Raw genomic sequence first — 27780 nt, 5'->3', positions numbered from 1 at the left:
CGGCACAGGCCTCACCTCGCACACCTCCAACAATGCTGGCTGGTGCTTGTCGCATCCCCATGGCACAGATGAGGAAACTGAGGCTCAGAGAGTAAGTAATCTGCCCAAAGACACACAGTTAATAAATGGCAGAGCCAGGATTTGAATCCAGGCCCGGGTGACTCAGAAGCCCATGCTATCACTCAGCAGGTCCCTGTCACAGACATGGCTGGTTTACGGGAGGGGGGTCTTCATCCTCAAAGCTGCTTCTCCCTCCCTATGTGGCCGGTGCCCACCAGTGTGGCCCTGAGAGCCCCCCACCACCCCCAGTGGTGGCGGCTCACTTCACGACAGCCCAGGCTCACCTGGAAGGAGGGCACCTCTCCATCCTCAGGCGACACAGCCTGCCAAGGAGCAGCCAGGCTGGCATTGAGGGAGAGCCTGTAGACAGCGGGGTGGCCTTGACTCTTCACTTTAGAGACATACACGGTGCCTGGGAAATCTACGGACAAATAAGGGATGAAACAGGGGTGGACTTGACCTTGACTGGCTACTCCTGACCCTGGAGCAGCCCACCCTCAGCTCTGTCAACTAATGAGCTCAGTCCTGGCCTCGGGCTCATCTCAAAATGCTGGCTGTGCCCCTCTCTACTGGACCAGGTCCATGGCAATAATAGTGGGGGAGGTGGTGGGCACAGGATGGGGTGGCAGGGATGGTGGGGGAGGTGGTGAGGGAGATAGTGGGCACAGGGATGGGGTGGCAGGGATGGTGGGGGAGATAGTGGGCAAAGGGACGGGGTGACAGGGATGGTGGGGGAGATAGTGGGCACAGGGATGGGGTGGCAGGGATGGTGGGGGAGGTGGCAGTCACTGGGATGCGGTGGCAGGGATGGGCACAGGGATGGGGTAGGAGGGATGGTGGGGGAGGTGGTGGGCACTGGATGGGGTGGCCCAGATAGCGGAGGTGACAGTGATGGAGGGCATCCTGGTGAAGGTGTGCCAGTGATGGTACAGGGCTGGTGCTGGGAGTGACAGTGGTAGGACAGAGGTGGCAACAGTGCCACAGGGTGACAGGGACAGACAGAGCTGCCTGATGGGGCATTCATTCCCCCAGTACACTTGTCCCAGCACCCACCTCTGAGGGAGACTCCAGCAGGGATAAGCCAGTGTTCAGGGCCCGGGATGCCCGCCTCTGCCCCTGGACACTCAGGATGGCTTTGGTGCACGGGGAGGGCTTGGGGAGCACCACAGGCCAGGGTGTTGCGGGGGCCTACTGTCCTGGCGGGATGGCAGGTGAGGGCCCCAAATTCAACCCCCAGCCCCAGCTCCTCTGCCGTGACCAGGAACACATATTCTCCTTCTTCGAAGAGAATCCAGAAGGAATTTTATCTGCTCTCCTTACAGGGCCCTCAGCCCTAGCACCAGGGAGGATTTCCCCACCCTCCACCCCCAGTGCTTACCCTGCAGGGTGGCCTCAGGCCGGCTGGCCCAGGGGACCCCTGAGCCTCGCCTCTTCTTCTCGAGGGACGTCCGGATGTTGTTCTGCAGGCTGTGGGGCTTCTCCTGGAACAGACCTGCCCCCCAATGCCATGTCAAGGACAGCAGGACAGCAGGACATCCTGGTCTGGGCCCGATGGGCAGAGGGAAGAGGCTGGGATCTGAGACAGTCTCAGGAACTGGGGCCCAGGGACCGGAGGGGGTGGGTGTCAGGGGTCAGAAAGAAACTAGGAAGAACTTTTAAAAAATCAAATACCGAATTTATAGGAATTTTAGGCCCAGAGAAAGGCACCATCAGCCTGCCCAGAGGAAAACACTGAAATGCTCCCTGCTTGCCCTCTCTGTGCCACTCTGCCCCCTGCTCGCCGTCTCTGCGCCACTCTGCCGCCTGCTCGCCCTCTGTGCCACTCTGCCCCCTGCTCACCCTCTCTGTGCCACTTTGCCACCTCTGTCGGGTGGAGATGATGCCACACTTCCCTCGGGGGTGGGACATCACCTCCTCTGCATCCAATTAACAGGAGTGACTGTTAGAGTGACCCAAGGTCATCAGCTGGCAGACATGGTGGGAGACATATATTCCCGTTTTGCCTCAAGCGTTGTGTGTTAGCCCTTCCTTTGGGTTTTTTAAATTAGAAATGAGAGAACTACACCTTCAAAGTTTTAATCCTCACAGCCATCCTGAGGCTGTTCCCATGAACCCCACCTGATGGAGTGGAAAGCAGAGGTGAAGTGACCTGTCCAGGGAGGGACTCGCAGCCCCGTTGGGTACTGGCCTCACCTGCCCTTTGTAAAGCCGAAGCACTCTGCTGTACTCTGAAGGGGTCCCTCCAAGAGGCAGTTTCCAGAGGAAGCGGCACAGGGAGTAGGGGCTGGGCTCTGGCTGGGTCCTGGCTGGGCTCTGGCTGGGTCCTGGCTGGGCTCTGGCTGGGTCCTGGCTGGGCTCTGGCTGGGTCCTGGCTGGGCTCTGGCTGGGTCCTGGCTAGGCTCTGGCTGGGTCCTGGCTGGGCTCTGGCTGGGGTCCTGGCTGGGCTCTGGCTGGGTCCTGGCTGGGCTCTGGATGGGGTCCTGGCTGGGGTCCTGGCTCGGCTCTGGCTGGGGTCCTGGCTGGGGTCCTGGCTGGGCTCTGGCTGGGGTCCTGGCTAGGCTCTGGCTGGGCTCTGGCTGGGGTCCTGGCTGGGTCCTGGCCCCAGATGTTGTCAGGGAGCTTCGGGGTTTGTCCATCTGTGGAAGGGGAGCAGGTCCTTTGGGTGGGCAGGAGGCCTGTGGCGGCGGTGATGATGGGGAGCAATGCCACGTCCTGGCAGTGGGGGAGAGGAGCTGGGGACGTGGCCAGGGCTGGCTCCGAAGTGCGAGGGGCTCTTCTGGTGCCTCTCGGAGCTGCAGTGGATTATCACACATTTGGCTGCCATTACCAAGGAGAAGGCCAGGTTAATCTCAGCACCGCCCTAATTAAATAAAGGCAATTACAGCACCAGCAGATCTGCTCCTGTGAGCTGGAAGCACTCACCCAGGTGTCTTCTCATTTGGTTTCTAACTACCCGGGCAAAGTCAGATGACCTTGGGTTGACTTCACCTGCTCCCTCTCTGTAAAATGCGGCCTGGGCCAGCTACCTCAAAATCAAGGAGCCATCTCTATCTTCCCTCCTGGCTCATTCCTGACTCCCACTCCGTCACCAAGTCCTATGGAAACCACCTCCTAAAAACCTCTTGACTCCACCATCGCTGCCGTCAGCACGCTGGTCCCAGAGCCACAAACTCTCAGCCTCCCAGCTAGCTTCCACCCCAGTGCCCCAATCCACCTCCACACAGCACCTGGGAGATTCCCTCACCCCGCTTCTCCACTTAAACCACGTGACTAGTTTCCAGTGACAATCAGAATAAAATCCAGACCCCTCACTTCAGCCCACCTGCCCTATCCCAGTCCACTGGGCCAGCCTTAGCTCCTGCAACTGCCTCTCTCAAACGTGGCATTGGTCTTTCCTACCTCTGGTGCTCTCCTCTGCCTAGACTCCTCCCTCCTCTCCCCTCCCTGCCTGGCTAACCCCTTCCTTCCTCTCCCCTCCCAGCCTGGCTAACCCGGCTCCTTCCCTCTCTCCCCTCCTCACCTGGCTAACTCCTCCTCTTCTCTCCTCTCCCCTCCCAGCCTGGCTAACCCCACCCTTTCCCTCCTCTCCCTTCCCCACCTGGTTAACCCCTCTTCTTTCCTCCTCTCCCCTCCCCTCCCAGCCTGGCTAACCCCACCCTTTCCCTCCTCTCCCCTCCCCACCTGGTTAACCCCTCTTCTTTCCTCCTCTCCCGTCCCAGCCTGGCTAACTCCTCCCCATTCTTGTGAGTTCTGGCCTAGACGTTACTTCCTCCAGGAAGCCTTCCATGATGTGGGCCTCTAAGACACCCTATTCTTCCTCCACCAAAGCTCAGATCTACTATTACAGTGACCAGTCCCTAGAGCTGAAATGTGAACTCCCTGAGCTTGGGAAGCCTATGCCTCCTTCCCACAGTACCTCCCCAGAGCCAGCACCCAGCAGGCATCTGTTGAATGAACTGTGGGAACATGGGGGCTCAGAAGGGAGTGGGATTTGCCTGAGGTCAGGCATTGATGGGGACCCTGGATCCTACATCTCAGACCAATAGCCTTTGGGACCTGGACACCTGAGTGGGCCAGGGACGGCCTGGCTGGAAGCCTCACCTGAACAGGTGATGCAGGAGATGCCCTCGGCACTCAGGTTGTACTTGAGGTCCAGCAGCACCTGGATGTTGGTATCAGGCCGGAAAAGTAGCGGGGCCCGGCTGGCGGGGCGGAGCCGGCTGGCGAACACCAGGGACAAGATGAGGATGGAGACGAACAGCCCTGTGAGGAAAGGGCGCTACACCAGGCGGGGCTGGGTGCAGCTGGTCCATTCCCAGCGGGGCTCCAAAGTGCCGGGAGATAGCTGCCCTGGTTGTTGGGGGGCGGGTGTCCTAAGGGCGTGGGGGAAGGCCCTGCATGCCAGCCTGTGGGCAAAGCTTGCTGGGGATGGTCCTACAGGGCCAGGGATCAGTTGCTTTGTGGTGTCCTGTGGGGTTGGACTATAAGCTATAATCTAATACTCCTGGACAAGAGGCAGCCACCACCTCGGAGCACCTCATAGTTTATGAAGGGCTGGTGCACTACTTGATCCTCACACAACTCTGAAATACTGTTGAAGATGACAATTTTAATAGCACTTAACATTCACTGAGCACTTACCACATGCCACGTGCTGGGCTGAGGTCTTTATACATACTCTCCACTTACAGCTGCCTTCCTAGCCACCGTTCTCATCCTCAATTACAGAATAGGAACTGAGTGCTAACGGACTGGAACAGCCCAATTCACACAGCTAGGACACGGCCAAACTGGGACTCAGACTCAAGTGGGTCTAACTCCAGGGCCCATGCGTGGCATGCTCTGTGCTATACTGCCCAGCGTGAGTGGCTGGCACACAGCAGGGGCCAATGAGCAACAGCCGCCATGCCCAACTTCATTCTGCACAGGAAGGAGGGGGGGTCAGAGAGGGAGAGACCCCAGCCCAGGCCTCTGACCCTGGGGCATCTGCAAGAGGGGGTGGGCTCCCAGTTCCTGTGTGTTTTGGGGGTGGAGCTGTGAGACAGGGGGCAGGGCCGGAGGGCCCACTTACCCACGATCACCCAGCGGCTCTTGACGGCTGACCACAGGACCCAGTGGTGCAGCAGCTCCTGCAGCTGCACAATGAGGTGGCCGCGGCTGCCCGTGTTGGAGGCTGGCTGCAGACCCTCAGGGGACACAGACACCAGGGACACATCTCCCAGCTCCAGTGACACTGCCAGGGCAGAGCAGTGGCCCGTCAGAGCCTGAGTCAAAGCCCACTGTGGTCCACGCTCGCTTCCGGGGAAGCCCCGATGCCTGGTGAGGAAGCCCGCAGGCCATCTTGTCCAGCCCCCAGCCTCAGGACCAACTTGTCAAGCGTTACTCCCCTGGCAGAGGCAGTGCTGGGTCTCGCTGGGGTCAGCAGGGCAGGCCTGTGCCAGCTCTCACCTGGCTCTTCCTCGACCTCCAGCAAGGGGATGTCATCATCCAGGTAGGGTATGGGGCCCTGGGCGGGGCTGCCTCCAACCTGCTCGGGAGCCGCAAACACGTCTCCGGGGAAGTGCAGGGAGCTCTTGCGGCCACAATTCTGGTGGCAGCTGTGGAGACAGTAGGGGACAGGGGTGAGCCAGAGGGTCCTGGGTACCCAGGGAGGGTGGGGCAGGGCCCTGAGGATCAGATGAACCCAGGTATCACAGTGCTGCTGACGTCACACACAGAATGGGCACCCCAGGCTTCTGGGAGCTGGTCACCTGGTTTCCTTCTAGTACCATCTACCCCAGTGCCCTCAGGTGCCAGTCTTCCTCCAGAGAGACAAATGGTGACAGCAAACATTACCCAGGAAGAGGGGATGACAACACATAGTGGCCCGGGCACTAAGGTGATCAAATCAGGGGACTCATTCCTCTGCTGCTGTGTGGCCCAGGAGCTCTGCCACCAACTTAATACTCAGGGGAGCCAGGAGGAGGGAGCAGGGCTGGGCTGAGGGTGTAGCTTCGTGGCCGAGGTCTCAGCTGGAGTGAACACATGAGAGACACAGCCCACCCTAGGGACCGGGCACCAGAATAATCCTCATGGCTGATACAAGCGCTGTGTATGTGGCTAATACCACTGCCACGTGCCAGCTGCGAGCTGGGAGCCCTGCGTGGATTATCTCACTTAATCCTCATGGGACTCACACACAGATGAACCCACGTATCACAGTGCTGCTGACGTCACAACCATTTCATAGAAAAGGAAACTGAGATGCAGAGGTGAAGTCACCTGCCCAGGGTTCCACGGCTGCCAAGGGAGGAGGCTGGGCTTGGAGCCCACATCTGACTGACTGGGAAGATGACTGTGCCCAATAGGACCACTGGGCAGACAGCCCCAGGCGGGGGGGCGGAGGTGGGGCTTATTTGGCATCTCTGTAGAGATCAGAAAAAGGTGCCCTTTCCCCATGATCCTGCTTCTATGTCATGAAACTGCCATGGAAAACAGTCAAATCTGAGCACCCATGGTACACAGAACAGTGCCTCCTCCAGGGCACCTGTGTGCAGTGCCAGCCCGCACCACCACAGAGGAGTCCTGAAGGGAGAGGATGTGAGTGGGGAGAGCTGAGGAGTCCATCTGAGGCCCAAGTCTAAGCTCCTCGCTGGGCCCTTCTCTCCCTCCAGCCCCTCCGGGGCTCGCTATGGGCAAGCGGACATTGTCATGGGTCCCTGAACACGACTGACCAAGGCCTTTATCACAATGAGTGGGCCCTGTTCCAAGCCCAGAGATGCTCCATCCTCCCCACCCCAGGCAGCCACCCAGGCCTGATTCAACTCCACCACCATCCCCCTCCATCTTCCCAACCACCAGGCCCACAAGGTCTTTCCCCCTAAACCTCCAGCAGCAACTCTGCACTGACCCGTTCAACTCTGCACACGTCTCACTACATCTAAAGACAAGAACCTGAGGACACTTAACATGGTGGCTAAAAGCGTGGGATCTGGAGGCAGAGTTCTTGGGTTTAAATCCAGGCTCTACTGCCTACTAAATAGGTGACCTTGAAAAAGCTGCCCAACCTCCCTGAGTCATTGTTTTCTATCTATAAAATGGGCACAGCAAGAGAACCCAGCTCCCAGGGTCCTTTGGGAAGTGAACGGTGATGTCATAAGATGTTGGACAAAAGTGCTTTGCTCACTTCCTGTTGACACTGGTGATCCCAAATTGCAGTTATTGGATGGAAGCATCTTCTCCTTCCCTGTTCCCTGCCTAGCAAAGGACTGGGCATACAGAAGGCTTTTGGAAGAGAGGCTGGTACACTGAGTGGCTCACAGAGGCCTGTTGTGGATACCCTGCTGTGGGTAGAGGCCCCACCCGACTTACCTGGTCTGGCAGGAGCTCTCCAGCGGTGCCAGGTAGAGGCTCCAGAGGCCCAGGGCTGCAGGCATGGTGACAAGCACGGCCAGCCAGCAGCAGGACACGATGAGAGACATGAACAGGCCAAAGTCATGGACGGCTGGGATCTGGTGATGGAAAGGAAGAGAGGGATGTGGGACTGGTTGGACCTGCAGTCAGGGGGCCTGGGTGCCCCCCTGCAGCAAGAGACATTCAGGACCCCAGATCTGGCCCAGACTGAGGCAGTAGGAGGAGGCCCAGGCTGCCAGAATGCCAGCCACCAGCCTCGCAGGACACCAGGAGCCAAGGGCTGGTGTCAGGGGACACAGCAGCACAGGAAGGGTCCCCAGCTCAAGTGGAGGCTCTTGTCTATCTGCAGTCCACTGCCCAGAACAGTGTCTGGCACAGAGGCAGTGGTCAGTAGCTGTCATTACGCAAATGAATGGGGGACAGAGGAAGACACATCCCGTTAGACCAGGCCATGTGCTAGTGAGGGGAAGGGAGAGAATGCTGCCGCATGATGGAGGCAGGGACCCTGGGGACTAGGAGCAATGGGTATGTTCCAGAAGTACGACAGGGATCACACAGGGAGGTGCTAGTTGGAAGGAGGCTGTAACCACCCACAGAGCAGCCTTCACTCTGTGAAACACTTCCACAGTCATCCTCGCATCTCAGTCCCGGATAATCCACACATGAGGAAAGCAAGGCTCAGAGAGGTCACACAGCCTGCCCAAGGTCACACAGCAGAAGCTGAACCCAGCTCTGCCTACCTTCTAGAAGTGATTCTGTAGAAGGACTTGGATAATCCTAAAGCATCTACTGGTTTCCAGAGGGGCTACTCAGCTCAGGTCGTAAAGTCTCTCAAAGACTTGGGCCAATTCACTGTCTTTCTGTACCAAGGACCCAGCCTGGGCTCAATGCCTTCTCCTAAGCCCCACTTAGAGGCAGCAAGAGGAAGTCAGCACGAGGTAGGAAAATGCAGCCAGAAGCAGGCAGAAAGGGAATCGCTATGGACTTGGTCAGTTTTCTCACTTATCTGCTGTGTGATCCTGAGGAAGTCACTTCACCTCTCAAAGGCCAAGTTTCTTTTTTGGAAAACAGCATGGTAATGGTACCTTTGTCAATTACCATGAGTAATGAAGATTAAACGAGAAACAGCTTTGGAAACTGCCAAATGTCCTCCAGGGTGGAGGCTGGATTACTACTGAGGATCCCTAATACGTGCTGTCTGGATTATTATATATTCCCACTTGTTAATTTTGGGTAATGGGTGATTCATGACAAAAATGAACTCTAGAGACAGGGCAAGTACCTTGAGGTGAAGGCTATGTGGCCACTCAAGCGGTAGTGGGAAGGGCAGAGACCAGGGGCTAGGTACGCATGGGTGGGTGGGAGGCCCGGACAGGAATGGAGGGCAGGTCCGCACCTGGGAGAAGACGTTAGCTGCGTAGGCGGCGGCTGTGGTCAGGGAGGTGAAGAAGGTGGCTTTGCCTGCAGTTTGGACGGTGTGGATCATACGCAGCTGTGGGTCTTCCAGGTGGGTGGCCTGGCGGTAGGTGTTGATGAACACAAAGACATCGTCCACACCTGTGGGAGGGAGTCCCGGGCCAGGCTCAGGATCATTCTGCTGTCTCCAGGATCAGGCCCAACCTGGCCCTAGACCGAGTGGGAGTGGCCTCCTGGGCGGTCAGGCTGCAGGAGTCCTGCTTCTCAGCTTAGAGTTTGGAGAGACTCCTCTGACTGGCTCCTGCCACCAAGAGTTCAAGTTCCACCCACCACACTCCTTGGCCCTAACCTCACCCAGAGCTAGGCACCTTCTCCCACAACCTGGCCTCCTTCCCACACTTCCTGGGCTTTTCCCACCATCCTCACCTCCATCCAGCAAACCTTGCTGCTCTCTCCACTCACCCTATGCCAAGGATCCGCCCACCACCCACATTCTAACCCCGCAATCCAAGGCGCTAGGCCTCAGCGGGGGCTGTGTAGAGTCCCCAGGGAAGCCAGGCTTTGTAACCAGGGAGAAAGGGGATGGGGCAGACTTCCCATGTGGGAGGCGCACTGCCATGGCAACAGAGGTGACTCACCAATGCCCACGATCACGAAGGCGGCCACCCCATTCAGGATGCCCAAGTACTGGATACCAAAGACCACGTGGTACAGGAAGAGGGCCACCAGGCAGCTGAGACCAATGCTGGCAATCCCAAAGAAGGACAGGAACACTGGGCAGGGTAAGAGGCACGAGGGAGACGGTGGGGGACCCTCATGGGACACAAACCCCACTAGAGTCCCTGACCTCAACTGGGTCCTGTCTCTTCCTCCCAACCCTGGGCACCATTCACCACTCTGTCTGTTCCCAACACAGGCACAGGGCCAATTCTCAGTTTTCCATGCCCAAAGAGGGCACCGGGCAGGAGGCCCAAGTGGCAGATGAAGCCATCTCTGGGTAAGTCAGGTTGTCCTCCTCTTTGCAGACCTTACCTCAAGAGCCTTATGAACATTACATATTACCTGGGGGTAGGAACTGTGTTTGGATCCCTGGCACCTTACAGCATCTGGCGTATAGTTTGGTGCCCAGTAAATATCTGTTGTATGGATGAATGAATGTCTTTTCCATTTTGGAAAGTATTACCATTGTCTTGTCTCCTTGGGCAGTAGAGTGTGCCTACTGTATACAGACAGCACTGTAAGCAGCAGCTAGTATCCAGGGGTACACGAAGGTGAAAAAGTGATCGGGGGGCAGAGGGCAGTTGACTTGGGACTCCAAAATAGGCTACAAAGTAATCCACAAAGGAATACAATAACCCAGACTCCCCAACACAAGGCTATCAACAGGAGAAAGATGGTCAACAGGCAAAATGTCCAACTGTGCAGGGGCCCAGGGCAGAGGGCATGACCCAGGCTGGTACAGCCCAACCTGCCTCCAGGACTCAGTCTGCCTGCTTGGGGTTGGAAGATGATTTCTGTGCATATCCCTGTGTCCCAAGCTCTGACATGCTGGGCTCAAGAGTATTGCGGCATTCTTGAGAAGGCAGGCTCTGGGCAGACAGGAGCACCCTGGGAGGGGAGGAGGGGGCTGGCTTGAGAGAAGCCCTACCTGAGCAGGAGGTGAGGACGTAGACCAGGGCAGCGATGCAGCTGCTGCTGATGAAGGCCAGGAGCATGTCATTGTTGAACGTCCTGCGCACTTCATAGTCAAACAAGTCTGTCCCCCCATAGAGAACCTGGACTTTGCTGGGGGAAGGGAGGATGTGGAGAGAAGAATGACAGGAAGAGGATTAGATACGGCTGTGAACACGTAGAGGAGTATCAGGAGCTGTCCACTTCACCTGTGACTCTACCTTGGTTGGATATCAAAATCACCTGGGGGCTTCCAATAATCCTGATGTCCAGGCCAGGCTCCAGACAAATTAGATCAGAATTGGTGGGGTGGGTCTGAATCATCAGTGCTCTTTAACTCTCTCAGGTGATTCAAATGTAGGGTCAAGGTTGAGAACCACTGCTCTACGCAGATCGTGATCAATTATAATCAGCTTCTATGTCATCTTCCAATTCTCCATATCTATGGCCAAGTTCTAAATTCAAACTGGCTGCTAGATATCCAGTTTTACACTGCCATTCAATGTGTCCTTAACACAAGTTATTTTTAATTAAAAAAAAACATAACCAGGCTGGTCAAACTGTGTCTTAAAATACAAACATAAGTGACATCTGCTTCTGGCCAAGATGGAGTCCGTATTTATCTTCTCACTAGAACTAACAAAAATGTGAGAAAATGCATGAAACAAGGCAACCAAGGATGATTATCCCTGAGAGAGGAGAAACAAAATGAGTCCCATGCTTATCCTGGCTTAGTGCTTTGAGAGTTTCCAGTCCTCAGTGCAGCCTAAAATATGGGTTATTGGACTCCCCAAAGGAGGCTGAAAATTTTTCAAACTTGATGAAAACTATAAACCCACTGATACAGGAAGCTTCAGCAACGAGCCCCAAGCACAAAAAAACTACAATGCACATCATAACCAAATTGCTCAAAAATAGTGACCAAAAGAAAATCTTAAAAAGCAGCCTGAGAAAAAGACACAGAGGAACAAAGACAAGGCTGACAGCAGACTTCCCATTAAAAACAGGGTACATGAGAAGGCAGGGGGACAACATCCTTTGCAGATAGTGGTGAAAAAAGTCAGCCCAGGATTCTATACCCAGCAAAAATACATTTAAAAAACAAAGGCAAAATAGAAAACTTTTTTAGATAGACAAAAACTGAAATAATTCATATCCAGTATACTTGCACTAAAAGAGATTTTATTTACTTATTTATTTTTTGAGCCAGGGTCTCACTTTGTCACCCAGGCTTGACTGCAATGGCATGATCATAGCTCACTATAGCCTCTAACTCCTGGGCTCAAACAATCCTTCCACCTCAGCCTCCTGAGTAGCTAGACTACAGATGCATGCCACCATGCCTGGCCAATTTTGTTATCTTTTAGTAGAGATGGTGATAGGCTTTGGCTGTCTCCCCACCCAAATCTCAACTTGAATTGTATCTCCCAGAATTCCTATGTGTCTTGGGAGGGACCCAGGGGGAGGTAATTGAATCATGGGGGCTGGTCTTTCCCGTGCTAGTCTCATGGTAGTGAATAAGTCTCACGAGATCTGATGGGTTTATCAGTGGTTTCCGTTTGCTTTTTCCTCATTTTCTCCTGCTGTCCCCATGTAAGAAGTGCCTTTTGCCTCCTGCCATGATTCTGAGTCCTCCCCAGCCATGTGGAACTGTAAGTCCAATTAAACCTCTTTCTGTTCTCAGTTTCAGTTATGTCTTTATCAGCAGCGTGAAAATGGACTAATACAGTAAATTGGTACCAGTAGAGTGGGGCTCTGCTGAAAAGATACCTGAAAATGTGGAAGTAACTTTGGAACTGGGTAACAGGCAGAGATTGGAACAGTTTGAAGGGCTAAAAAGAAGACAGGAAAATGTGGGAAAGTTTGGAACTTCCTAGAGACTTGTTGAATGGCTTTGCACAAAATGCTGATAGTGATATGGACAATAAAATTCAGGCTGAGGTGGTCTCAGATGGAGATGAGGAATTTGTTGGGAACTGAAGCAAAGGTGACTCTTGTTATGTTTTAGCAAAGAGACTGGTGGCATTTTGCCCCTGCCCTAGAGATCTGTGGAAATTTGAATTTGAGAGAAATGATTTAGGGTATCTGGCAGAAGAAATTTCTAAGCAGCAAAGCATTCGAGATGTGACTTGGGTGCTGTTAAAAGCATTCAGTTTTATAAGGGAAGTGGAGCATAAAAGTTTGGAAAACTTGCAGCCTGACCATGCAATGGAAAATAAAAACCCATTTTCTGGGGAGAAATTCAAGCCAGCTGCAGAAATTTGTATAAGTAGCAAGGAGCCTAATGTTAATCCCCAAGACCATGGGGATTAACATTCTCTGACATGGAGAATTTCCGAGAATTTCATGGCAGCCCCTCCCATCACAGGCCTGGAGGCCCAGGAGGAAGAATTGGTTTCGTGGGCCAGGTCCAGGGTCCCCATGCTGTGTGCAGCCTAGGGACTTGGTGCCGTGTCCCAGCCACTCCAGCTGTGGCTGAAAGGGGCCAATGTACAGCTCAGGCTGTGGCTTCAGAGAGTGGAAGCCCCAAGCTTTGGCAGCTTCCACATGGTGTTGAGCCTGTGGATGCAAAGAAGTCAAGAACTGAGATTTGGGAACCTCCACCTACATTTCAGAAGATATATGGAAACGCCTGAATGCCCAGACAAAAGTTTGCTGCAGGGGAGGAGCCCTGATGGAGAACCTCTGCTAGGGGAGTACAGAAGGGAAATGTGGGGTCAGAGCCCCCATATAGAGTCCCTACTGGGCCACTGCCTAGTGCAGCTATGAGAAGAGGGTCACTGTCCTCCAGACCGCAGAATGTAGATCCACTGACAGCTTGCACCGTGTGCCTGGAAAAGCCGCAGACACTCAATGCCAGCCCATGAAAGCACCTAGGAAGGAGGCTGTACCCTGCAAAGCCACAGGGGCAGAGCTGCCCAAGACCATGGAAACCCACCTCTTGCATCAGCGTGACCTGGATATAAGGATGTGAGACCTGGAGTCAATGGAGATCATTTTGGAGCTTTAAAATTTGACTGGCCCGCTGGATTTCGGACTTGCATGGGCCCTGTAACCCCTTTGTTTTGGCCAATTTCTCCCATTTGGAATGGTTGTATTTACCCAATACCTGTACCCCCATTGTATGTAGGAAGTGACTAGCTTGCTTCTGATTTTACAGGCTTATAGGCGGAAGGGACTTGCCTTGTCTCAGATGAGACTTTGGACTGTGGACTTTTGGGTTAATGCTGAAATGAGTTAAGACTCTGGAGGATGTTGGGAAGGCATGATTGGTTTTAAAATGTGAGGACATGCGATTCGGAGAGGCCAGGGTGGAATGATATGGTTTGGCTGTGTCCTCACCTAAATCTCAACTTGAATTGCATCTCCCAGAATTCCCATGTGTTGTGGGAGGGACCCAAGAGGAGGTAATTGAATCATGGGGGCCAGTCTTTACTGTGCTATTCTCATGGTAGTGAATAAGTCTCACAAGATCTGATGGGTTTATCAGGTGTTTCTGATTTTGCTTTTTCCTCATTTTCTCTTGCTGTCACCATCTAAGAAGTGCCTTTTGCCTCCTGCCATGATTCTGAGTCCTCCCCAGCCATGTGGAACTGTAAGTCCAATTAAATCTCTTTTTTTTTTCTCCCAGTTTCAGGTATGTCTTTATCAGCAGTGTGAAAAGGAACTAATACAGATGGGGTCTCATTATGTTGCCCAGGCTGGTCTTGAACTCCTGGCCTCAAGCAATCCTCCCACTTTGGCCTCCTAAAGTGGGATTACAGGTGTTAGCCACTGTGCTCAGCCTATGAGAGATGTTAAAGGAAGTCCTCAGGAAGAAGAAAAATGGTAACAGATGGAAATAGGGAAATATGGATTTATACAATGAAACAAAAAACATTGAAAATGGTAATGTCATAAATAAATACATACAATTTTCTTATTTAAATCTCTTTAAAAGATAATTGACAATTTAAACAAAAATAATGTAGTGTGGGGTTTATAATATACATTAAAATAAAATGCATAACCACAATAACATAAAGGCTAGGAGGGAAGAAATAGTAGTATATTATTGTAAAGCTCTTATACTACATATGAAATGATATAATATTATTTGAAGATACACTGTAATAATTTAAAGATGTATACTATAAACCCTAAAGCAACTACTAAAAGAGTTACAGCATAAAAGCCAACAAAGGAGATAAAATAGAATCGTAAAAAACATTCAATAGTTCAAGAGAGGCAAAATACAGGAAAGGGGAAACAAGAAGCATATGGGACAAATAGAATAAAATATACTTAAGTCTAACCATATTAATAATTGCATTAACTGTAAATGGCTTAAACACCCCAAGTAAAAGGCAGAAAGTATCAGAGACCTTTATTTATTTATTTATTTATTTATTTATTTATTTTTTGAGGTGGAGTCTCACTCTGTCACCCAGGCTGGAGTGCAGTGGCGCGATCTCAGCTCACTGCAAGCTCCGCCTCCTGGGTTCACACCATTCTCCTGCCTCAGCCTCCCCAATAGCTTGGACTACAGGCACCCGCCACCACGCCCGGCTAATTTTTTGTATTTTTTAGTAGAGATGGGGTTTCACCATGTTAGCCAGGTTGGTCTCGATTTCCTGACCTCGGGATCCACCTGCCTCGGCCTCCCAACGTGCTAGGATTACAGGCGTGAGCCACCCAGAGACCTTTAAAAAAGTCAAGACCTAGCTGACTACAAGAAACCCACTTTAAATATAAAGACACAAATAGGATAAAAGCAAAGGGAGAGAAAATGATATACCATGCTAACATGAACCAAAAAAGAAGCTGGATTGGTTATATTATTAAAAAATAAAGTAAATTTTAGAGGAAAGAATATAACTAGGGGCAAAGAAGATAATTTCAAAATGATCATCAAAACTACAATCCTAAATGTTTTTATAGCTAATAACAGAGCTTTAAAATGCATGAAGCAAAAACTAACAGAACTGAAAAAAGAAATAGACAACTCCCCGATTGTAGATAGATATTTCAATATCTCTCTCTCTCAATGTTGCTAGAAAAATTAGACAGAAAATCAGTAAGGATATAGAAGACCATGAACAACACAATCAATGAACTCGATCTAATTAAGACTTATAGAACATTTCATGCAAAAACAGAACTTTTTTTTTCAAGTATACAGGGAACATTCAGCAAGAAAGACCATGTACTGAACCATAAAACAAGACTCAATAAATTTAAAAGAACTCACATCACACAAAATGTGTTCTCTAACCATCATGAAATTAAAGTAAAAATCAGCAACAAAAAGCCTGAAAAATTCCCAAATATTTGAAAACTAAATAACACACTCTTAAGTTATACATGGGTCAAAGAAGAGATCAAAAGGAAAAATAGAAAGTATGTTGAACTGAATGAAAATGAAAACACCATATCAAAATTTTGAAATGTGCTAAAATAGTCATACTTAAGGGGAATTTTATAGCATTAAACACCTCTATTAGGAAAGAAAAGTTTCAAATCCATGGCCTTAGCTTCTACTTTAAGGAAGTAGTACAAGAGAAAATGAAATGTAACATAAACCAAAGAAAGAAAATAATAAAGATCAGAGCAGAAATCAAGGAAATAGAAAACAGAAAAGCAATGGAGAAAATCATTGAAATGGGTAGCACAATAGAGTAACTACAGTCAATAATAAGTTAATTGTACATTTTAAAATAAGAGTGTAATTGGATTGTTTGTAACTCAAAGGATACATGCTTGAGGGGATGGAGAGCCCATTCCCCATTTATGTGTTTACCTCACATTGCTGGCCTCTATCGAAACATCTCATGTACCCCATAAATATATACACCTACTATGTGTTCACGAAAATTAAAAATAAAAATAAATAAATCTAATTCTTAAAAAAGAAAATCAATGAAACCAAAAGCTAGTTCTTTGAGATCAATAAAACTGATAAGCTTCTAGCCAGACTGATCATGAAAAAAAAGAAGACACATGGAAGGTGACATCACTACAATTTCTACAAACATTAAAAAGATAATAGGGAAATATTATAAATCATTTTACACCAACAAATTTGACAATTTTTTTTTTAAGAGACAGGGTCTCACTCTGCCACCCAGGCTACAGTGCAGTAGCACAATCATAGTTCACTGCAGCCTTGAACTCCTCAGCTCAAGGGATCCTCCAACCTCAGCCTCCAAAGTAGCAAGGACTATAGGCATGTGTCACCACGCCTGGCTAATTTTTGTGTGTTTTTATAGAGAGGGGCTTGCTGTTTCCCCAGCTGGTCTTAACCACCTGGCCTCAAGGATCCTCCTGCCTCAGCCTTCCAAGTAGCTGGGATTATAGGCATGAACTACAGTACCCTGCTAGTGTTCACTGTCTTGATGGTGGTGAGGGTTTCCCAGTGTATACACACATGTCAAAACTAATCAAATTGTAAAGTATGTGAAGTTGGTTGTATGTCAATTATGCCTCAATAAAGCTGTTAAAAATGTAAACAGGACTTTAAAAAGCCAAGCTGAAAGGATCTCTGGATTATCTACTTTGCTGAATTAAATAGGTTAACTATCCTTTCGTTAGAGTAGAAAATCAATCATTTATTCATTCACACATTAATGAAAAGCATTTATAGAGTGTCTTCTAGATTCTGGGTCCTGTGCTAGATGCTGATTATAAAAAGACATAGGCCCATACTTTTACTCTCAAGTTGAAAGAAATAGCTCATGGAAGACCAGTATCCTTACCTAAAACTACTAAAATGTCCGCTAAAATTCAGAAACTATCTGTGATGACAGTAGAGAGTTGCTGAAGTAATCGAACTAGAGGGCTAAGACTCCAGAAAGGAAAGAACCTAGGTAAGGTAAGCTGCCCTTCTACAGCCATTTTTACCCTGGAGGCATCTGCTGATTCTAAACACGGGCAGACGGCTGAAAAACTTGGCTGGGAGTCAGATAAGCTAGCAGAGCTTTGGGCAGACACTTGCGGATCAGCAGAGCACATGGCCAGGTTTTCCCTCGGCACTTCTGCAGAAGTTTGGGGCTGTGTGGGGCCTGAAGCCAAAAAACCGAAGCAGAAAGCCTCGGAAAAAGCAGAGTAGAATTTTTGTCTTTGTTGTGATTTTTTCAGCAGCTTTTGAGAGATAAAAGATTAGAGTTTGGAACCTATCAGGGGAAAGGACTCTGCAGAATACACCAAACTCTCAGTTGAAAATCCTAGAGAATCTAGGGCAAACTAGAGGTAGACTGAGACTTTCCAGGATTGCAAACCATCCTCAACTCTGTGTGGTCACTGCCTGTTTAAGGTGATCAGCCATGACTCTATGTGCCTTCCGAAGTGAAGGATAAATTTTCTCTGGAGGAAATAACATCATCTGGACCTTTATGTGTGTGTTTTTTTCATATAATGTTCATCACTTAATAAAAGTTACACTTTGAGAGGCCAAGGTGGGAGGACCACTTGAGGCCAGCAGTTTGAGACCAGTCTGGGCAACACAGTGAAACGCTGTGTCAAAAAAAAAACAAAAACAAAAAACTAGCTGGGCATGGTGGCACATGCCTGTAGACCTAGCTACTCAGGAGGCTGAGATGGGAGGATTACCTGAGCCCAGGAGTTTCAGGCTGCAGTGAGCTATGACCATGCCACTGAACTTCGGCCTTAATGACAGAGTGACACCTTGTCTCGAAAAGATAACAATAAAAACATAAAAATTACCAGGTATACCCACAGGCAGGAACACATGATCCCAAACCAAGTGAAACAACAGACTACAGAAACAAATCTGCAGGTTATCCATATATTAAAAGTTGGTAAGAATTTTAAAACACTATAATTAATATGTTTAAGAACAGACAGGAAAATGTGGACAAAATTAACTAAACGATGAATAAAATAATTACACCAGTGATTTAGATCTATAAGAGATTCAAATGGAAATTCTCAAAAACGACAAACAGAACAGTAACATTAAAAACTCAATAGACATTAAATGGCAGATTAGAGACAATAAATAGAAAGTAGGATCAATGAACTAGAATATCTAAACCAAAGCATAGAAAGAAAAATAAAAAAATAAAACCCAGAAAAAAAGCATTGAAAACATATGGGCTCAGTGAAAAGATCTAACATTTGTGTAATCAGAGTGCAAAAAAGAGGAAACAGAAACAAGATAGAAGCAATATCTGAAGAGATAATAGCTAGGACATTCTTAAAGCTGATTATGGTCATCAACCTACAGCTTCAAGAAGCTCTGTGTCCCCGAACAGAACAAACACAAAGAAAACACACTAAGATACGTCACAGTAAGACTGGTGAAAACAAAGACAAAGAAATCTTAAAAGCAGAAAAAAGAGAATTTTTAATGGCACAACAAAAAAGATTTACAGCCTACTTTTCTACAGAAATGATGGAAGTCAGAAGACAATGGAGTGACATCTTCAGGTAAAGTATTAAAAGAAAATAACTGCCAATTTATAATTCTATACCAGCAAAAATATGCTTCAAAAATGAAAGTAAAATAAAGATGTCTACTAGGCAAACAAAACAGAGAATTTATCACCAGCAAACCTGTACTGAAAGAAATGCTAAAGAGTTCTTTAGACACAAGGAAAATGATCCCAGAGGGAAACATGAAATTACACAAAGTAATGAACACCAACAGAAATGGTAAATATGTGAATAAATATAAATGAACACAGACTCTGTAAAATAATGATGTCATGTCTTATGGGGCTTAAATGTATTAAGAATTAAAATGCATGCAACATAAATGCAAAAAATTGAAGCTCAATAAATGCAGTGAGCACATTCTAAGATTCCAGTATTAAAAGCAATAAAAGTCATCATTTATATTATTATTTATATTATTATTATAAGTCAAGGTACATGTTGCCATCTGTTGGGTAACCAATAATAGAGTAATTTTAAGAATCTTGTTCATCCAAAAGCACTAAAGTTAAGTCTACAGGATTGTCACCAGTGCTGTGACGCTCTAATGGGAGAAAACAGAAAAGAGTGGCTTCTTCCCTAAGGGCAGGGGATTTGCCTCAGCAGCTAAACATCTGGGCAGAGTTAATACTGGTACCTAAAACCGTGAAGGTCCTTCTATAGTCATCACCTCTCAGTTTCCCAACCCAGCTAAGTACCTTTCCTTGAGGCATCTCCATTCATTTATTCATTCACTCCCCTGACGAATCCTTACTAAGGGGTACCTGGCCTTGTGCTGGGGCTCAGCCCACAGAAACTGAACCAGCAACAATCCCAGTCTCCAACAAACTCACATTCTATAGAGACAGATAATTAAACCAGACCTCTCTCAAACTTAAATGTGCAAACAAATCACCTGAAAATACTGCAGGTCTGGGAGAGAACTTGAGCGTCTGCATTTCTAACAAGCCCCTAGGTGATGCCGTTGTTGTTGATTGGAGGAATGTACTGTGAGTTACAATTAAAAGACAGAGTGAGAAGCATTGTGATAAAATTGTAGCTCAGAAGGGTGAAATAGTTCACTAAAACTCACAATAATTTGAATAACTGGGATCGGACCCAAGATACATCTGACTCCAAAGTCTGTGTATGCTCTTTCCTGCCTCCCTTAAGGAGAAGAAAGGGGACTGTGGAAACAGGTAGTGTCTCAATCTGATTTATGTTGCTATAACAGAATACCTGAGACTGGGTAATTTACAAAGAAAAGAGGTTTGTTTAGTTCATGGTTCTGCAGGCTGGGAAGTTCAGTGGCATGGCATTGGCTTCTGGTGAAGGCTTTTGTGCTGCATCATAACACGGAGGAAGGTAAAAGGGGGAACAGGCAAAAGGGACCAAAAAAGAGGAGGAACCTCGCTTTATAACAACCTGCTCTCTTGGGAACTAATCCATTCCCGCAAGAGTGAGAACTAGCTCACTCCCACAAGATGGCATTAATCTATTTATGAGGGATCCACCCCCATGACCGAAACATCTTCCACTAGGCCCCACCTCTCAACACAGCTGTACTGAGTTTTGGGGGGGACAAAGCATATCCAAACCATAGCAGGTAGTAGGCATTTAGTCCAGCCTCTGGGCAATGTTGCCCAAGTTGGATCTTAATAGATGAATAGGAGCTTGCCTGACAAAGAAGTAAGGCAGGGAGAAGGCTCCCAGTGCAGTAAGTGGCACAAAAACATAAAGGGTGAGGGTCTGTATTTGAATCTCATTCCACCACTGATGAGCTTTAAAATTGTGGACAACTTACCTAATTACCATGTCTCAGTTTCCTTAACTATAAAATTGAAATAATCATAACAGCACTCACCTCATTGGGTTGGTGTGAGAATTAAATGAACTGGTATGTATAAAGGGTTTCGAACAGTGTGTGGCACAGTGTAAGTGCTCAATAAACATTAGCTCTGATTATTCCAGCAGTTGCTCAATATAAAGGATGAGCAGTGGAAGGAATGAGGGTATTTCAGGCAGAATGATTCCTCCTGTGCCTGGGACTGGCCTATCAGGGTGGGGGACTGGGAAAGCACTACAGTTATTGCCCAGAAGGACTGCTGCTCTGTTCTGGTGGGGAGGGACCCAGTTGTACTCCTGGGCACACCATCCCAAAGCACCTTCCACCCCAAAGCACCGTCACATCTGTTAGCTCATCTCTTCTTAGTGACTCCAGAGGGCAGCCAGAATTGTGTTCTCCATTTTAACGATAGGAACACTGACACCCAGAGAAGTGAAGTGACTTGCCCATTACCTCCCTGGGTATTAGAGGCAGGAAGTGTGGTTAATTTTAGGTGTCAATGTGATTGGATTAAGGAATATGGAGAGAACTCATAAAGCATTGCCTCTGGGTGTGTCTGTGTGGGTTTTCCCAGAGGAGACTGGCATCTGAGTCAGTGGCCGGGGTGGGCACTGTCCAACTGGCTGGGGGCCAGGATAGAATGAAAAGGGCAGAAAGGTGATTTCCTCTCTCTCTCTTTCCCCCCTGGAGCTGGGACACTCTTCTCCTGCCCCTGGACATTAAAACTCTAGGCTCTCTAGCCTTCAGACTCCAGGACTTACGCCAGCAGTCCCCTGGGGTTCTCAGGCCTTTGGTCTTGAACGAAGAATTACACCATTAGTTTCCCTAGTTCTGAGGCCTTCAAATTTGGACTGAGCTAGACTACCAGCATCCATAGGTCTCTAGCTTGCAGATGGTATGTCATGGGACTTAGCCTTCACAATTGCATGAGCCAATTCCCCTCATAAATCTCCTCTCACATATCCCTCTCTCTATCTATCCTACTGGTTCCATCTCTCTTGAGAACCCTGACTAATACAGTGAGGAACTCCTTATTCCCTGGCCAATACTCTTTCCAGAAAGACCTCGAGCACCATCTCAGGAGAAAATCAATACCCAAGACCTCCAGGGCAGAGTCTAGGATTTCCTACCTGGCCCAAAGCTGTCATGTTCGCTATTAGCACTGATCAAGCAAAGCGGACTTCCATTTGTCATTTGTCAGACAGACTGCAAGGATGTACTTGGTTCTGCCCCAATTTGGAAAGAAAGACTTCCAAAGGAAAAGATTATAGGGAAAGGGATAAGGGGTTTAAGAGTAAGAGGCAACTGGAAATTAAAAATGGGCATGCACACACAGGATGCAGCTGGACTTCCTACCTGGTAGACTGCTTGGCCAGCATGGCCACGTAGGTGACCACGAAGCTCTGAAACTTAGCCCGTTGTTCCTCCCAGCGGTCATCTACTGAGTAGTAGTTGGGCAGGGGTGCTCCAAACAGGATCTCACTGCGCAGGAGGGAGCTCTTCAGATTGTCTGCAGACAGGCCCTCATCCACATACCAGTAGAACTCAGGGTGAGTCATGGCCAGCTCCAGGGAGCCTGCAAGGACAGGGGTGGGGGCCCCAAGAGTTCAGCCAGTCAGCTCCCACCAACCCTCCCTCAAGGTCATCCAGTCTCATTGCAGCCCTGCCTCCCAGGATTCCCCCTGTCCACATCCACCAAAACTCCACCCAGGCCCCACAACCTCTCTCTGACCCTGCCCCGCCCTTCCTCAAGCCCCATCCCTAATTTACCTAAAACGAACCCTACCTCAGTCTTCTTCAACCCCAATCATTTCTCCTGTCTTCCTCTGGCCAGATTTCTGGTTCTCTAAAACCACATCCTGGCCCTTCTCTAACCAGCTTCACACCGGAGCCCCACCCCATGATTTCTCTACCTCTGACCACAGCAGAACCCCCACCATCCTTCACCTGGGTCTGCATCCAAGCTTCCCTCTTCAGTTCCTTCTTACGCTCATCTCACACCTGAGCCCAGCCCTTTTCACCTTGCCCTCCCGCCATGCCCAGGACTCAGCTCCAGACTGACTGGGCCTGGGCCTGAGCCAAATCTCCATAAAGAGCTGTATGAAACCAGGACCTATGCCCCGTCCCAGCATCCCGGCGGCTCACCCCGGATGTCCGCCAGGTCCTGGCCCATGCCGTCATAGTAGATCTTGCCGCCCCTCTCAGTGGGAAAAAAGTAGGTCATGAGCGAGCTGGGAGGCGAGCAGTAGGAGTAGGAGCCCAGCGGCAGGTCCTTAAGCACCTCGTGGGGCTTCCAGCAGAACTCCCGGAAGCCTGGGTGGTCCATGATCTTGCGCTCGATCTCATGGATCGTGACCAGGCGCTCACTGGTGAAAATGTTGCGCTCCGCGTCGCCGCGCGCCAGGAAGATGAGCTCGATGCGCCAGTGTGCGTGCGTCTGAGTGTTGGCACTCACATACGCGCGCGAGTAGTCCCAGCGCGAGGCGCCTCGGCGGGCACGGCTCTGATTGGCCGCGGCTGCCGCGTGGGGCGGGATGCTGGGCTGGTACCGCCCATTCTTGCTCAGTCCCTGGTTTCGCAGGTCTTCACTCTGGTTGGCTGCCAGATCCTCCAGGGGAGGGGTCTCACGCCGAAGTCGCCCGCTCCGATTGGCTGTGGGCTTTTGGACCGCGGAAGTGTCCCGGTACGGGCCTGGGCCGCGGAGTGAGGCCGCGGGGATGACGCGGGGGACTCGGGAGCCTTGCCGCGAGCGGTTGCCGAGATGCAGCTGCTGCAGCTGCTCTGAGATAAGGCGCTGAAGCGTCTCGGAGGTGAAGTCGGCCAAATCGCGCCGGTTCCGCCCCCAGGATCCAAACTGAGACTTGAGTGCCAGAGTGAGAGCGTCGAAACGCTGTGAGGCCTCGTGGTTGCGGATCTCAAAGGCGTTGTAGGAGATGTCAATGTCCAGCGGTGGGTAGTAAAGGAACATGAAGGCTGACAGGGCCATGGGGATGCTGCAGCCCAGGAAGAGCACCAGCCCAGCACAGCACGGATTGGTGAAGGCCCAGCCCAGGGTACTCCAGAAGCCCGAGGCTGGGGGCCGGGAAGGCAGGGGCCAGTGCCGCCAGCAACACTGTCCCCCTGCCCCAGGTTGGGGCCCTGGCTTCTGGGCCCCTAGAAAGGCCTCACCCGTTGCTTCTTCTTCCTCCTGCTCCTCCTCTAGCCACACATCCTGCAGCAACGGGTCATCCTCCATGTCCATAGTCTGCAGGAGAGGGAGAGGGTCAGCAGGCTAGAGAGAGAGCGAGGGGAAGGTGCCCTGTGGTGCAGTTCGCCCAGCCCTAGGTACCAACCGTGTCCACTCATAACCAAATACTAATACTGCAATGGAATTGGATCAAGCATGCATCAACACAACTGAATTAAACTACCCGTAAAAAATACAAAGAAAATTCCTGTTATTTGCCCATCACTTCTCCCTTTTGGGTCTTGGCTTTTGAGGCCACAGAAAAAAGGAAAATCGCAGAACAATTGCAAACAGAAAAGATGTTTCTCCTGGGGTGAGGGATTTAAAAAAACATCTGACTACACAATTTTCTAATGTTTGCTGCATCCTCTGACTTTAGAACTCAAGGCCAATGTAAGATGTGACTCCACTGCAACCACTCTCATTTAATGAGTAGCTGTAAAGTACCTCTAGGAAGTATCAGGGTGCAAGGGAAAGAGCATGATCTTTGGAATCAGGCAGACCCTGATTTGGATCCTGGCAGTATGAGTATCAGCAAGGCAGTGAGCCTCCCTGAACTTCAGAGCCCTCATCTATAAAATAGAAGTGGCCATTGCTGCCTCGTACGACTGTGGAGTCAAAGGTGGAAGTACTCTGCAGTCTGTGTAGTACGTTAGTTATCAGTCACATAAGCAGATTTCCCTGCTCCCGGCTGCGGACTGTAACATGCTCAGCCATTGCCCAGGAACTGTGCCAGGACTAGGTGCCTGTCACAGCTCTCTTGGAGAACCCTCAGTAGCTTCCCACCCCTTCTTGGAGAACCCTCAGTAGCTTCCCACCCCTTCTGTGGGGTGCTGCAGCTGCAGCACTGTTTGTCAGGCTTGGGCCACTTAATATGCAGCTCCAGCAACATCAAACCTTTGGGCATGGGCAGGGGCCAGGCATCTGCCTCCCAGAGACTTGAGCGCAGCAGCAGGAGGGCCTGGCAGGAGAGGGCAGGGCTGGGCAGCCCGAGGACTCCAGCGGGGTGGCCCAAAGAGAGGAGGCTTTCCGGCATCCCCTGGCATGGCCTATCCCCCTTGTCCTGCCTGCCCTCTGGACAGAGAGAGACTCATTATCCAGTTAGATGCTAGGCGGTGAGAGGAGGAAGCTTATTATGCTAGCGCTAGCTAATTAATGCTGCCTTTCCTATTAACATTCTTCGGAGTGCTCCATTTCAATTAGATGATCTGTCCAGGAAGAGAGGCTGCCGTCAGTCCAGAGAAAGTAAGCAAGAGGAGGTGACGTAAGGAGGGAAACAGAGACAGAGGAAAAGAGGAGAGAGACCGAAGGGAGAGTGGAATGGTGGGGGATGAGGGAGAGACTGAGATGCAAATAGGGAAACAAAAGAAGAAACAGAAAGGAAGAGTGACTGAGGATGTGGGGAAGAGGAGGGGTGCGCAGCAGAAGACTTGCAAGAGAGAGGCCTGGAAGGGGCGGGAATTGCTCCTGTAATATGCAAGATTCCTATCAATGAGATAATTAAACTTCCCATTTGCAACGCCCTAACATGAGCCTGCCAGCTTGCCGAGGGGATGGTAACTGCTCTGAGTCCCAATTTGTATTCGCACTGGAGGCAGCTCAGACTCACCCCATCTCCAAAGGTAAAAACCAAGTCTGCATGTGGAGGTGAGGAGTGTGGGAGCCTCTGCCCGATTCTTGGCCTTAGAAGAAGAAAGCTGATGGGAATAAGGTGGAGAGGGGAGGGGCCATGTTTGCAGTTTTCTGGGAACTAAACGCATCCATCCTGCCCGTGCCTCAGCCTGCCTTGTGGGGAGTACAGTTTACAGTGTGTTGGTGTTGCAGGGGGTCAAAGGCCAGGATTCTGGGTCACAGCAACACCCCTTGGGTGATCTGAAGGCCCCTTGATCCCACTGCTATTCCACCAGGAATGCCACCTCCGTCCCCTAGGGGTCCACATTGAATTCATTATGCAAGGCCTTGCTCAAGCGTTACCTTTTCCAAGAAGCCTTCCCAGATCTGAACCCCCCAGCTTCCTGTCTAAGCTTCTCGCCATCCTTACTAGATTTTGCCTAGTAAAAATTACTGCGGGGAAGGGAGGGAGAGGCAGTGTAGCAGCGTGTTAAGAGCTATGGCTTTGGAGGCAGACAGACTTGGGTGCAAATCCCAATTATAAGATTTAGGGCAGGCAGTGTAACCTTGATGAGCTTCAGTCTCCCCATCTGCAGAACGGGTGTAACAGTACTCACCACAAAAACTGTCGGAAGGATGGCATACACAACAGACTGAGTACAGTGCCTGGTAGGTATAAGTGCTTGGGAAATGGCAGCTACTATTCTTTCATATGCTACTTCCCTCCAAAGGCTGGAACCCCTAACAGATACATGTAGTGGGCTGTGTTTTCCAAAGATGGCTGCAACAGTATCTGCCATCTGACATGCTTATCTCGTGATGTGACTTTGACGCTCCTCCCATCAAGCAGGCAAGGCTGCCAAAATCACCAGCCCACCCAGATTCAAGGGGAAGGAATGCAGGCATTAGGAAATAAAGGAAGATGCAGCTTCCTTCTGGCTCTCTTCAGACGCTCATCCTTGGGATCAGCCACTGTGTTACCAGAATGTCCAAACTAGCCCATGCAGAAGAGATCACTCGTAGGACTTCCTGCTGACAACCAACCTGACAGCCAGCATCAACCACCATGTGATGTGAGCATGTGAGTGATGCTACTGCAGACAATTCCAGCCGCCGGTCATTGAGTAACCCCTAGCCTTGAAGTCTTTCCAGCCGAGGCCCAGATACCACAGAGTAGAGCTCAGCCATCCTCTCCTGTGCCCTGTCCTGACCCACAGAATGCACGATAGTTATTATACATCTCTGCACTCTGAGATGTTTTGTTACATAGCAATAGCAACTGAAACAATTGCAGTGAAGCCTTGTTCTGTATGTGTGGCTCTATGCCCTGCAGACAGCATTTGCTGAATTTAAGTGACCAGAAAATTGGGCCCAGCCACTCCACCTCCCAGTGAGAGCCCCACAGGCGAGTAGACGTGAGCTTTAAGGAAGCAGGGACTTACTTGGCTGTCGTATTCCCTGCTGGCTTCTTGTGGCCTAAAACACCTTTGGGGAGGGGGGCAGTCGGATATTTGTTGAGAGAAAGAAGGAAAAGGAGTCTCTGATGAACTTGGGCTAGGTATTCAATAGAACTTTCCCCTGGACAAATGAATTAACAGCATTCACAGCAACCTGGATGAGATTGGAGACTATTATTCTGAGTGAAGTAACTCAGAAATGGAAAACCAAGCATCGTATGTTCTCACTGATACGTGGGAGCTAAGCTATGAGGACGCAAAAGCATAAGAATGATACAATGGGCCGGGCGCAGTGGCTCACGCCTATAATCCCAGCACTCTGGGAGGCCAAGGTGAGCGGATCACGAGGTCAGGAGATCGAGACGGTCCTGACTGACACAGTGAAACCCCGTCTCTACTAAAAATACAAAAAATTAGCCAGGCATGGTTGCAGGCGCCTGTAGTCCCAGCTACTTGGGAGGCTGAGGCAGGAGAATGGCCTGAACCCGGGAGGCGGAGCTTGCAGTGAGCTGAGATTGCGCCATTGCACTCCAGCCTGGGCGACAACAGAGCGAGACTCCGTCTAAAAAAAAAAAAAAAGAATGATACAATGGATTTTGGGGACTTGGGGGGAAGGGTGGGGGGGCAAGGGATAAAAGACTATAAATAGGGTGCAGTGTATACTGCTTGGGTGATGGGTACACCAAAAT

At 49.9% G+C, this 27780-nt stretch overlaps 1 protein-coding gene across 1 annotated transcript in view; it reads right to left on the bottom strand.

Annotated features, from left to right (window-relative positions):
- The window catches only part of DISP3 (dispatched RND transporter family member 3), a 57083-nt gene that overhangs the window by 11377 nt on the left and 17926 nt on the right, over window positions 1-27780 (bottom strand). The window contains exons 2-12 of the mRNA XM_032758915.2: window positions 22943-24041; window positions 22154-22373; window positions 10517-10653; window positions 9507-9641; window positions 8849-9009; window positions 7411-7550; window positions 5509-5657; window positions 5132-5293; window positions 4162-4323; window positions 1439-1552; window positions 345-481 (exon numbers count right to left, since the gene is read on the bottom strand). Of these exons, the coding sequence (XP_032614806.1) occupies window positions 345-481; window positions 1439-1552; window positions 4162-4323; window positions 5132-5293; window positions 5509-5657; window positions 7411-7550; window positions 8849-9009; window positions 9507-9641; window positions 10517-10653; window positions 22154-22373; window positions 22943-24038 (2613 nt within the window). The 5' untranslated portion in view covers window positions 24039-24041. The remainder of the gene's footprint in view (window positions 1-344; window positions 482-1438; window positions 1553-4161; window positions 4324-5131; window positions 5294-5508; window positions 5658-7410; window positions 7551-8848; window positions 9010-9506; window positions 9642-10516; window positions 10654-22153; window positions 22374-22942; window positions 24042-27780) is intronic.

The sequence above is a fragment of the Hylobates moloch genome, unplaced genomic scaffold (genome assembly GCF_009828535.3).
Source record: "Hylobates moloch isolate HMO894 unplaced genomic scaffold, HMol_V3 SCAFFOLD_9, whole genome shotgun sequence".
NCBI lineage: Eukaryota > Metazoa > Chordata > Mammalia > Primates > Hylobatidae > Hylobates > Hylobates moloch.
The sequence above is the reverse complement of the archived record's forward strand: the minus strand, read 5'-3'. Positions and strand labels throughout refer to the sequence as shown.